The 12,941-nt window shown below is 45.6% G+C and overlaps 1 protein-coding gene across 1 annotated transcript in view; it reads right to left on the reverse strand.

Moving 5' to 3' along the window:
• The window catches only part of cpne4b (copine IVb), a 72,588-nt gene extending 62,958 nt beyond the window's left edge, over positions 1-9,630 (reverse strand). The window contains exons 1-2 of the mRNA XM_072676502.1: positions 9,409-9,630; positions 3,178-3,365 (exon numbers count right to left, since the gene is read on the reverse strand). Of these exons, the coding sequence (XP_072532603.1) occupies positions 3,178-3,348 (171 nt within the window). The 5' untranslated portion in view covers positions 3,349-3,365; positions 9,409-9,630. The remainder of the gene's footprint in view (positions 1-3,177; positions 3,366-9,408) is intronic.
• Between the last annotated feature and the right edge of the window lie 3,311 nt (positions 9,631-12,941).

Here is a 12,941-nt window from a genome sequence, read left to right on the forward strand (position 1 = left end):
ACTGGGTGGACATTACACTCCAATGTTTGACAGATGTTAATGTTTTGGTAGGAAATCTAAGTCACATATCCAACAAAAAGCAACACTGGGTTGATGTAAAGCTCCAACATTAGACAGATGTTGAATTTTGGGTGGGAATCAATGCTATAACAAGCGTTTTTTGGACTGTGTGTAACTATGTATGTGACATGTGAACTTCAAGCACAAGCTCCAACATTAGACAAACATTAAATTTTGTCTGGAAATCAAAGTCACACATTAAAAAACAACACTGGGTTGATATCAAGCTCCAACATCAGACAGATGTAGAATTTTGGCTGAAAATCAAAGTCATATCTGTTAAAAAGTAACATTGGGTGGACGTTACACTCCAATGCTTGGTTGTTAATTTTAATGTTTTGGTAGGAAAACTAAGTCACATATCCAACAAAAACCAACACTGGGTTGACGTCAAGCTCCAACATTAAACAGATGTTAAATTTTGGTTGAAAATCAAAGTCTCATATCTATCAAAAAGCAACATTAGGTGAACATCAACCTCAAACATTAGACAGACGTTGAAGTTTGGTTACTAAACACCATTACTTAAACCAGTTTCATATCTATGTCTTTTAATGTTAGACTTTTACGTTGTGTAGACGATAACATTGTAACGTTTAGCAGACGTTGGGTTCTGGTGTCCATACCTCACAACTCAATGTTGTTTCACATCAATGTGACGTTGGCATAAAACCAGCAAAATATCAACATCAACACCACTATTCTACGTCAAACTGAAGTTGGCATTAGACCTGGTATTGGACTTTGGTCACCCGACGTCATGACCTACATTCAACCAGACAACAACGTCTATCGATGCTGGCGACCAGCTGGGATAGTTCGCCCCTATTCACTGTGGTGCAGTATTAATGAGGGAGTGGGATCCAGCCCATGGTTACAGCCGGAGTTCCACCTGATCAAGCTGTCAGTCATTGGGAATAAGGGAATTCCTGGGTGTGGAGGGGGTCTCTGTACGACTACCTGGTTTCTGTATTTAAAAACTTCACTCAATAACATTGTTGGTACAATAAATGACAAAAGTATTGGGACACCTGCTCATTCATTGTTTCTTCTGAAATCAAGGGTATAAAAAGAGTTGATTCTGCTTTTGTTGGAGTAACTGTCTCTACTGTCCAGAGAAGAAGGCTTTCTACTAGATTTAGGAGAAGGAGCATTGCTGTGAGGATTTGATTGCATTCAGCAACAAAAGTGTTAATGACATCAGGATATTGGATGATGATCACCACCCCACCTCATCATCCCCAACTCATCCCAAAAGTACTGGATGGAGCTCCACCACCATCATTCCAGAGAACACAGTTCTTCCACTGCTCCACAGTTCCTCAATGCTGGGGGGCTTTATACCCCTCTAGCCCACGCCTGGCATTAGGCATATTTATCTGCTCCAGAGAGTCCTATTCTATTGGTAGTACTGCTCTACAGGGACTAGACAAGCTGTGTGTGCATTTGCAAATCTGTGTCAGCAATGGGTGCATCTTTAAAGAGCATGAATCATGGTTCATGCATTCATTAGAAGGGGTGTCCACAAACATTTGATCATACAGTGTACAAGATCTTGATCTATGTGCAATTCATTAAAAAAATATTCAAATCCTGAAATTCCTGTTTAACATATTGATAAATGATGGTGTGTTGACGTAGCTTGAACAAAGTTTTGCCTAGTAGGCACTGACCAATCACAGATGCTCCCACTTGTTATTCTGCAAGCATTCTGGCAAACCAGGCTGCAGGCTGACCAGCTGAATCCAGATTAAGCTTAGATGAGGAACCTTTGCAACCAATGTGATTTTTCACTCAGATCACTTCATAATAAAACCATCCTTATAAAGATTAATGAGTGTTTTCCTGTTTGTTTATTAACAGAATAAGTCATAAACACCTTACAGATCATTAAAGAGCAGCAGTGATCTATCTCTGAGCTCACATTCACCACTGTCTTCTCCATCAGTCCGGGTTAAAGCTTTCAGCTCCGGCAGATCTTTCTCAGTAGGTTTCTACTATTGAAGCCCAACCAGGATCAGTCAATGTCAGCTTTATGTCCATTTATTAATGAGTTATTAACTCTTATTAACAGATTGTAAAGTGTGAGACTCATCAGCATTATTTAATAAGCTCCAAACATAGTGATCCAGCACTGATCCAGCACTGCTGAAACAGTGAAGCTCAGCAACATTGCTCAGAGCTCAGACTGTGAGAGTAGTTTCTTCTTATGTTAATGAGCTGATCAGATGGATGATCATTAGTGAGTAATTCAAGCTCCTGTTGGGGTTCAGCTGTAGTCCGGTATTAACAGAGCTCTGCTGAAGCTGACAGCTAGAACACTGACTGCTGGAGAACCCACAGTAACATCAGGAACCAGCAGCATCTGAGCTTCAACAGTCTGGAGGTTTGTGGGACACTGATTAGAGAGCAACAGGTTACTGATTATTAATGATTTTAAGGTGTATATGACCTCGTTATTACCTATTAATGAGCACATTTGGACCATTTATAAGCCCTTTATATGGGTAGCCTTATTGCAAAGCAGTGCATGTATCAAAAAAGGTTTCAAGTTGGCCCCACATATGGATGGATGCCGTCCAGTGTCAGTGAGGGGACCAGGAGGGGTTAACCATGGGCCCATCTGGATTATACACTGTATATGGGGCCTAAATGGGACTCATGTGAGACTAGGGTGGGTTATAATGACAGAGCCCATTTGGGAAGCCCAACTGGGTCCTAGAAATAATATTCAGAGTCCATTCCCACCTGGAACCCACCTGGAACCCACCTGGAACCCACATAGTCCACATCACACCCTTGTGAGCCTCACATGAGCATGCTGGCTGAGCTGGTCAGTCGTTGATTTTGACCTCTGTTTTATTTCCCACAGTAAGGCTCTCGTTATCAATACTCTGCGTACAGATTGTATGGGCTGACGTCTATTGATTTCTGTCTTACGTAACTGTACAAAACATCCGGAGCTGGTTTTAAAGTATCTCAGCTATTGCTGTTATCCCTGTAACATGATAGCAGCTGATCTGGTAGTGTGTTTTCTTTGGTGCGGTTGGGGTGGGTGGTGTATATGCAAGGCTGTGTTGGAGAGATCCTCAGTGAGTAGTAGAAGGTTGCACCTACCTCAAACCACTGTCCATGGGACTGCATCTTCAGGACCACGCAGGGGTCTGGTTTGGACAGCGCGTCCCGGTCTGAGATGCCTTTGCAGGCTACACGCAGCTCCACCTTGGTCAGGCAGGGGCTGTTGAAGAGGCCCAGCGTGGTGGCCGCGGACTCGTAGATGTTACTCATTTTGAGCTGCCCTCAAGCTGGAATATGGAGAACACAAATGTTAGGAACAAGGAGGAATGAGTGCAAGAAGCACTACCAGACAGTGCTGCTGGGCTGTATTTATATACACAGTATATGGACAAAAGTATTGGGACACCTGCTTATTCAGTGTTTCTTCTGAAATCAAGAGTATTAAAGAGTTTCTTCTGCTTCTGTTGGAGTTCTTCCACTGCTCCACAGCTCCTCAATGCTGGGGGGCTTTATACCCCTCTACTAGCCCACGCCTGGCATTAGTCAGCATGGTGCCAGTAGCTTCATGATGTTTATCTCTCTTTCTGTCTTCCTCAGTTCACAGAATAACCTAAATGGTACAAATGTTTTAGGGAATTTACCCCACACTGCTGGTTCAGACTGCTCTCATAACGACTAGACTGGACTCTTCACCCAGAAACTCAGATCCAGCTCTAGAGCTCTGAACAGTGGAGCTCTTTCCTTCAGAGGAACTGCAGATAAAGCCAGAGGGTGAGGTCTGACCCCCTCAAACACACACCGGCATCAGAAGACCAGTTTCTGAGAGTCAGCAGCTTGTGTGATGACCACACATGACCACAGCAGGTCTTAGTTTCAGCTGTGGGGAGAAGACCTGGGGCTGCAGATGGAGTGGCAGTAAGAGAGTCAGTGCTGAGAAAAGCTGCAGGGGACAGTGGACTACTGGAAACACGGAGGGTGTTCTAAAACTTTTGATTGAAGTGTACATAATACAGTATATTGCTCACACTGGTTTACTGTGATATTAATGCATCCATTATCTGAGGATTTCACAATAGCGTTAGAGATATTTTGAGCAACAACTCAAGAAGAAAGCATTCAGTGAATCTACACTTTAGGGATGACCCGATCTGATCGGATCTGCTGGACCGAGCCGCCATCCTTTAAGATCCACTGAAGACGAGCGTCCAGACTGTCCTGCACCGAAGTGGTGGAGCGAACTTCCCCTGGGTGTCAGAACATCTGTTAAATGCTTCAATGTAAATGTAAATGTTCAGATCCTCCGTTTCTACAGCTGTGTTCTAACAGAGCGCCCTCTGGTGTTCTCTAGGTGCCACTGGCAGCCCGCAGCAGGGAAGCGTGTTTTCAGAAGATAGCAGCAGTTGGGCTTCCAAACCCATATGGAGAAATTTACAATTCCTTTAAAGCAGCATTAAGCAACAAAAGTGTTTTGCTTCTGAGCTCCCCCTACAGTCAGGACAAAAAACAGCATGCTGTACACATGCATTTCTGGACAAGCTGAGAGCTGCAGAAGCTTGATCTAAAGGTGGAGCAGCATGTGGACTGAGGCGGTAGAGTAACACTACAGGATTTTACACTAATATGAGCGTTACACAGCTCTGGAGATTCTCTTTTACAGTGGAGCATTACCACATTAATTACTTAATTAATATTTTAAGGTAAAATGTCACATAATGCGGATTTAAATGCAGTGATGGGGCTTTGGTTGGATTTTTTAAGAATAGTTGCTTAAAACTCATCTGAAAACTTAAAACTAAAGATACTTAAAACTAAGTATACTAAGTAAACTAATATTTTGTTTAATGCTATCATGTTATTTCATTATTATCATTTTATATATATTTTTGATAACACTTTAGTATAATATATATATGACTTTTTATTGTTTCTGATTATTTTGTAAAAAAAGTAACCTTTTGACTTTAAAATAAGCAAAATATAAATGTAATTAAATACTATTTTAGAATGTATTTCATATATAACACTTTATTATTATTATTATTGTTATTATTATCATTGCAATTTTCTGTGTTTTGTTAATATGTACAGTACTGTCTAGGCACTGTTTGGTTATATCTCTGGGACATTAAACCCACTGTGATGTTGACTCTAATGTGTGGGAGTGAGCACTGGGAGTACACTGGGGACCCCTGAGACAGACAGAAAGGGTAAACACGAAATAATTCTGTAAAACTCAGGACTTCACAGGCCTTCCCCTCCCAGCATGCAACTGCAGCACTGAGGCCTGAGGGAACGTGCAGGACGGGTCTGCCGAAGTCGCAAACCGCTGTCTGTCTTTAACAAGGAAATCTTCAGCACTGTACTGACGGTCCTCTCAGCACACAGCTGGCCTCCACGCCCTGCAGGCCGCATGCAGAATGAGCGCAGAGCGGTCCCGGTGGATCCCCTTTCCCGGGAACACAGCTCGAAGACCTGACCCGAATACAGTACAGCAGTGAGCGCGCATCTCTCTGTGCTCTGCCACTCAATTATTCATGCCTCCCCAGCGCTCAGAACGGAGGACGGTTGGACTTTTGGGTTATTTTTAGATGAAGTTACAGTTTTGCCACCGGGACACCGGAGAGCCTCTTCATTTAGGAATGAGGGTTTCTCAATCTGACCTCCCTGGTGTTCATTTCACACATCTGGAGCTCGGTCACGCCCCCAACCACTCCACCTGTATTCAATCAAGGCCCGCCCACCCTGTGTTACGATTGGTTGGTATTATCTTCTTATCTCCCTGTGCTGTGATTGGCTAGCTGTTTGCATGCAAAGGTCAGGATGCAGTAATCGTGGTGTCGGAGGCGATCTATAAATGTCAGCCATAACATTAGTACCACCACTTGTCCTAATATTAAGTAGGTCCATCTTGTGCCACCACAACAGATCTCATCGTTCGAGGAATGGACTTCACAAAGCCTCAGGTGTCCTGCTGTGGTCTGTGGAACCAAGACTATCATTAGCAGCAGATCCTTTAAGTCCTGTAAGTTGTGAGGTGGGCGGAGCCTCAATGAGCATCAATGGTTAAACAGTCTCAACAGTGGTCCTTCACTGAAGCACTTATGGTACCGGGAGAAAACACTCCACAAGACCTGCCTGCTGATGTTCTGGAGATGTTCTGACCCAGTCATTATCTAGAACATCACAGTCTGGTTCTGGTCAAAGTGTCTCAGATTCTTACGCTTGTCTATTTTTCCTCTTCATCACCTTCATCATCTTCAAGAACTGACTGTTCTTCACTCGCTGCCTAATATGTAGATCCACCCCTCGACAGACAGGAGACACTGGACCCAGATCAGCAGTGTTCTTCACTTCAGCTGCAGTGGTTCTAATGTTATGGCTAATCAGTGTGTGTTTATAAATATATAAATATATATATATATTTCAAAAGCTGTTGGAAACTTTCCTTTGAGATTCTGGTCCATTTTGACATGATTGCATCATAAACTTCCCGCAGATTGTTAAGCTCTACGTCTCTCATATCTCCACATCTCTAAGATGTTCGACTGGACTCAGATCCACTAACTGGAAGAACCGGAGCTTTGGTTGTAGAGTGTATCTTGGAGGGGTTAGGTATTTACACTGCTGTATCGTGGCTCAGATGCGTCTCAGAGCTCCTCCTGATTTGGTTTAAATGATGGGGTCAGTCTCTGGAAGTGAGATGACCAAGTGTAAACTGGGTCTAAGTTTGAATCTAATCCAAATCTAATCTAATTTAATTATTTAACAGATATACCTAACCCTTACCCTACCCTTAACCCTAACCCTACCCTTAACCCTAACCCTACCCTTACCCTACCCTTAACCCTAACCCTACCCCTACCCTTAACCCTACCCTTAACCCTAACCCTACCCTTAACCCTAACCCTACCCTTACCCTACCCTTAACCCTAAACCCACCCTTACCCTACCCTTAACCCTAACCCTACCCTTAACCCTAACCCTTACCCTTACCCTACCCTTAACCCTAAACCCACCCTTACCCTACCCTTAACCCTAAACCCACCCTTACCCTACCCTTACCCTACCCTTAACCCTAACCCTACCCTTAACCCTAAACCCACCCTTACCCTACCCTTAACCCTAAACCCACCCTTACCCTACCCTTAACCCTAACCCTACCCTTAACCCTAAACCCACCCTTACCCTACCCTTAACCCTAAACCCACCCTTACCCTACCCTTAACCCTAACCCTACCCTTAACCCTAAACCCACCCTTACCCTACCCTTACCCTACCCTTAACCCTAAACCCACCCTTACCCTACCCTTAACCCTAAACCCACCCTTACCCTACCCTTAACCCTAACCCTACCCTTAACCCTAAACCCACCCTTACCCTACCCTTAACCCTAAACCCACCCTTAACCCTAAACATACCCTTAACCCTAAACATACCCTTAACCCTAAACCTACCCTTAACCCTAAACATACCCTTAACCCTAAACATACCCTTAACCCTAAACCTACCCTTAACCCTAAACCTACCCTTAACCCTAAACATAGCCTAAACCTAACCCTAACCCCACCCTAATCCTAAACCCCCTCTAACACTAACCCTACCCTAACACTGGTCGTTTTGAAGTAAGGCTGTGTTTATTTGAGGACCTTCCTCTCATGATGAGAAGGTTATATAGCGACTGTAAGCTGCAGCCACTGCTGACTCTCTGGAGCAGAGCAACACAAACCGAATGGGAGCATTGAGCTGTGGAGCAGTGGAAGAACTGCGTTCTCTGGAATGACGGTTGGGGGTGATGAGGTGGGTGGTGATCAATCATCCAACATCCTGACCTCACTAACACTCTTGTCAAAATCAAATCCTCACAGCAATGCTCCTCCTCCAGAATCTAGTAGAACGTCTTCTTCTCTGGACAGTAGAGACAGTTACTCCAACAGAAGCAGGAGAAACTCTTTTATACCCTTGATTTCAGAAGAGACTGTGAATAGGCAGGTGTCCCAATACTTTTGTCCATATGGAGTATTTCAGCTGTTAACCCCTTTAACCAATATTTAGGAGTTTTAATTTGTCAACATATTATTATATAACTGCTCCTTCTTCAGTGCCACTATGACTCTAATGGGCAAGGGTATCTGGCACACATCGAGATCTTTAGGCTGTAAAGGGTTAAATATTGTTGTTTGTCATTTTTATTGCTTTTCATTTCAGAACTTCATGAAGAACGGACCAATAGAAACGCTCCAAAATCTGTTCCACTGACTTCCACTGAAACTCATCTGGAGATACAAGGTTTTGTTTAACGACACAACAACAGGATGTTTATTTCTCATAAAATCAGCCACTGTTCCCCTACAGAAACAGGATGACTGTGTTCTAATAGGTTCTAATAGGTTCTAATAATACACAGATCAGCCATAACATTAGGACCACCGCCAGCAGGAGTAGAAGAAGAGCACTGCTGATCTGGGTCCAGTGTCTCCTGTCTGTCGAGGGGTGGATCTACATATCAGGCAGTGAGTGAAGAACAGTCAGTTCTTGAAGATGATGAAGGTGATGAAGCAGGAAAAATGGACAAGCGTAAGAATCTAAGACACTTTGACCAGAACCAGACTGTGAGGTTCTAGATAATGACTGGGTCAGAACATCTCCAGAATATTACCAGGCAGGTCCTGTGGTTTACTGAATGTTAGGCAGGTGGTGGTAATGTTATGGCTGATGTGGTGTATATTGGTGTAATTATATAAATATATAATATATATATATAATATTTATATATATATATATAATATTTATATATATATATATATTATATGTATATATATATTTTTCCAGAGTCATTTTGGAGCATTTCTATTGGTCCATTCATCATGAAACTGATACAGTATAAAGAACAACTGCAAATGTTAAATTATGTAAATAAATATATAGATATATTAATATTTATATACATTTGTCCTTACCGAGCAGCTCTACTGCTAATGCCACAATCATTCAAATCTATATTTAATATTTAATTTAATTTATATTGTGATATTAACCCAGTTTATGGTCCTAAATCAAGACGTTCCTCCAGCTGAACCTCTGAGGAACCCAGAAGATAACACTGAAAGTTCTACAGGACTGAAATTCACTGCAAATTCAACAGCACATTTCTACACACCCCAGCCCTCCCATTCAGTGCAAAACCCAGTACATGACCAAAAGTCCATTTAAGCCCAGTTCTGACAGACCGAGCTCCAGCACCAGCACCTGCAGCCGGCTGTAGTCCATTCCTCTCCAGTCCTGTTCTGGCTCTGGTTCTGAGTGGTTCTACAATCAGAGAGTTGAACTTACCCGCAGTCAGAGAGCGCAGGTATCCCGGCCGGCTGTAGGAACTTGCTCAGAGCTGAGGAGGAGCTGGGAGCGATGGGCGCACTGGGTTCATGTTCCGCAGACAGCAGTGCGTCCATTCCCCTCCGCCGCGCTGACTGAGCTGCAGCCGCGGGGAGAGCCGCTCCGAGGGGTCTGCGGGGCTGCCTGGTCCTGACTGCAGCCGAGCCTCCCAGCGAACACCCCTCACCCCACACCGCCGCTCACCTGCGCGCTTCACCACGACCACGGCCCGCCGCGCGGCGCAATACTGCCCCCTGGTGGAGGAGAGGAGGGGTCACAGGCTGTGAAGAGAGGTCCAAGGGCTGACTGGCTGTTTATCTGCCCTCCTGTCCTCCTTCCCTTCCTCCCTTCATCCCCTTCCTCCCTTCATCCCCTCCCTCCCTTCATCCCCTTCCTCCCTTCATCCCCTTCATCCCTTCATCACTTACTTCCCTTCCTCCCTTCATCCCCTTCCTCCCTTCATCACTTACTTCCCTTCCTCCCTTCATCCCCTTCCTCCCTTCATCACTTACTTCCCTTCCTCCCTTCATCCCCTTCCTCCCTTCATCACTTACTTCACTTCTACTTCCCTTCCTCCCTTCATCCCCTTCCTCCCTTCATCACTTACTTCCCTTCCTCCCTTCATCCCCTTCCTCCCTTCATCACTTACTTCCCTTCCTCCCTTCATCACCTTCCTCCCTTCATCACTTACTTCACTTCTACTTCCCTTCCTCCCTTCCTCCCTTCATCCCCTTCCTCCCTTCATCACTTACTTCACTTCTCCTTCCCTTCCTCCCTTCCTCCCCTTCCTCCCTTCATCACTTACTTCACTTCTACTTCCCTTCATCCCCTTCCTCCCTTCATCACTTACTTCCCTTCCTCCCTTACTTCACTTCTACTTCCCTTCCTCCCTTCATCCCCTTCCTCCCTTCATCACTTACTTCACTTCTACTTCCCTTCCTCCCTTCATCCCCTTCCTCCCTTCATCCCCTTCCTCCCTTCCTCCCTTACTTCACTTCTACTTCCCTTCCTCCCTTCATCCCCTTCCTCCCTTCATCACTTACTTCACTTCTACTTCCCTTCCTCCCTTCATCACTTACTTCCCTTCCTCCCTTCATCACTTACTTTACTTCTACTTCCCTTCCTCCCTTCATCACTTACTTCACTTCTACTTCCCTTCCTCCCTTCATCACTTACTTCCCTTCCTCCCTTCATCCCCTTCCTCCCTTACTTCACTTCTACTTCCCTTCCTCCCTTCATCCCCTTCCTCCCTTCATCACTTACTTCACTTCTCCTTCCCTTCCTCCCTTCATCCCCTTTCTCCCTTCATCACTTACTTCACTTCTCCTTCCCTTCCTCCCTTCCTCCCTTCATCCCCTTCCTCCCTTCATCACTTACTTCACTTCTACTTCCCTTCATCCCCTTCCTCCCTTCATCACTTACTTCCCTTCCTCCCTTACTTCACTTCTACTTCCCTTCCTCCCTTCATCACTTACTTCCCTTCCTCCCTTACTTCACTTCTACTTCCCTTCCTCCCTTCCTCCCTTACTTCACTTCTACTTCCCTTCCTCCCTTCATCACTTACTTCACTTCTACTTCCCTTCCTCCCTTCCTCCCTTACTTCACTTCTACTTCCCTTCCTCCCTTCCTCCCTTATTTCACTTCTACTTCCCTTCCTCCCTTCATCACTTACTTCACTTCTACTTCCCTTCCTCCCTTCATCCCCTTCCTCCCTTCATCACTTACTTCACTTCTACTTCCCTTCCTCCCTTCATCCCCTTCCTCCCTTCATCCCCTTCCTCCCTTCATCACTTACTTCACTTCTACTTCCCTTCCTCCCTTCATCCCCTTCCTCCCTTCATCACTTACTTCCCTTCCTCCCTTCATCCCCTCCCTCCCTTCATCCCCTTCCTCCCTTCATCACTTACTTTACTTCTACTTCCCTTCCTCCCTTCATCACTTACTTCACTTCTACTTCCCTTCCTCCCTTCATCCCCTCCCTCCCTTCATCCCCTTCCTCCCTTCATCACTTACTTCACTTCTACTTCCCTTCCTCCCTTCATCCCCTTCCTCCCTTCATCACTTACTTCACTTCTACTTCCCTTCCTCCCTTCATCCCCTTCCTCCCTTCATCCCCTTCCTCCCTTCATCACTTACTTCACTTCTACTTCCCTTCCTCCCTTCATCCCCTTCCTCCCTTCATCACTTACTTCCCTTCCTCCCTTCATCCCCTCCCTCCCTTCATCCCCTTCCTCCCTTCATCACTTACTTTACTTCTACTTCCCTTCCTCCCTTCATCACTTACTTCACTTCTACTTCCCTTCCTCCCTTCATCCCCTCCCTCCCTTCATCACTTACTTCACTTCTACTTCCCTTCCTCCCTTCATCCCCTTCCTCCCTTCATCACTTACTTCACTTCTACTTCCCTTCCTCCCTTCATCCCCTTCCTCCCTTCATCACTTACTTTACTTCTACTTCCCTTCCTCCCTTCATCCCCTTCCTCCCTTCATCACTTACTTCCCTTCCTCCCTTCATCCCCTTCCTCCTTTCATCACTTACTTCACTTCTACTTCCCTTCCTCCCTTCATCCCCTTCCTCCCCTTCCTCCCTTCATCACTTACTTCACTTCTACTTCCCTTCCTCCCTTCATCACTTACTTCCCTTCCTCCCTTCATCCCCTCCCTCCCTTCATCCCCTTCCTCCCTTCATCACTTACTTCCCTTCCTCCCTTCATCCCCTTCCTCCCTTCATCCCCTTCCTCCCTTCATCACTTACTTCCCTTCCTCCCTTCATCCCCTTCCTCCCTTACTTCACTTCTACTTCCCTTCCTCCCTTCATCCCCTTCCTCCCTTCCTCCCCTTCCTCCCTTCATCACTTACTTCACTTCATCCCCTTCCTCCCTTCATCACTTACTTCACTTCTACTTCCCTTCCTCCCTTCATCCCCTTCCTCCCTTCATCACTTACTTCCCTTCCTCCCTTCATCCCCTTCCTCCCTTCCTCCCCTTCCTCCCTTCATCACTTACTTCACTTCATCCCCTTCCTCCCTTCATCACTTACTTCACTTCTACTTCCCTTCCTCCCTTCATCCCCTTCCTCCCTTCATCACTTACTTCCCTTCCTCCCTTCATCCCCTTCCTCCCTTCATCCCCTTCCTCCCTTCATCACTTACTTCCTTCACTTCCTTTCTCCCCTTCCTTCCCTAATATAGCGGGACAGGACCCATTGGGAAGGCAAGCTGACCCCAAATGTACTTGCATGAGCAGCAAGCAGACAGCAGGGGGCAGCTCAGCACACAGGGGAGAGAGAGGAGTGAATGAGGAGTGCAGGGGGTTGAGTAGTGTAGGGGGTTGAGTAGTGTAGGGGGTTGAGTAGTGCAGGGGGTTGAGGAGTGCAGGGGGTTGAGGAGTGTAGGGGGTTGAGTAGTGCAGGGGGTTGAGTAGTGTAGGGGGTTGAGTAGTGCAGGGGGTTGAGGAGTGCAGGGGGTTGAGGAGTGTAGGGGGTTGAGTAGTGCAG

The sequence above is a fragment of the Salminus brasiliensis genome, chromosome 3 (assembly GCF_030463535.1).
Source record: "Salminus brasiliensis chromosome 3, fSalBra1.hap2, whole genome shotgun sequence".
Lineage (NCBI taxonomy): Eukaryota > Metazoa > Chordata > Actinopteri > Characiformes > Bryconidae > Salminus > Salminus brasiliensis.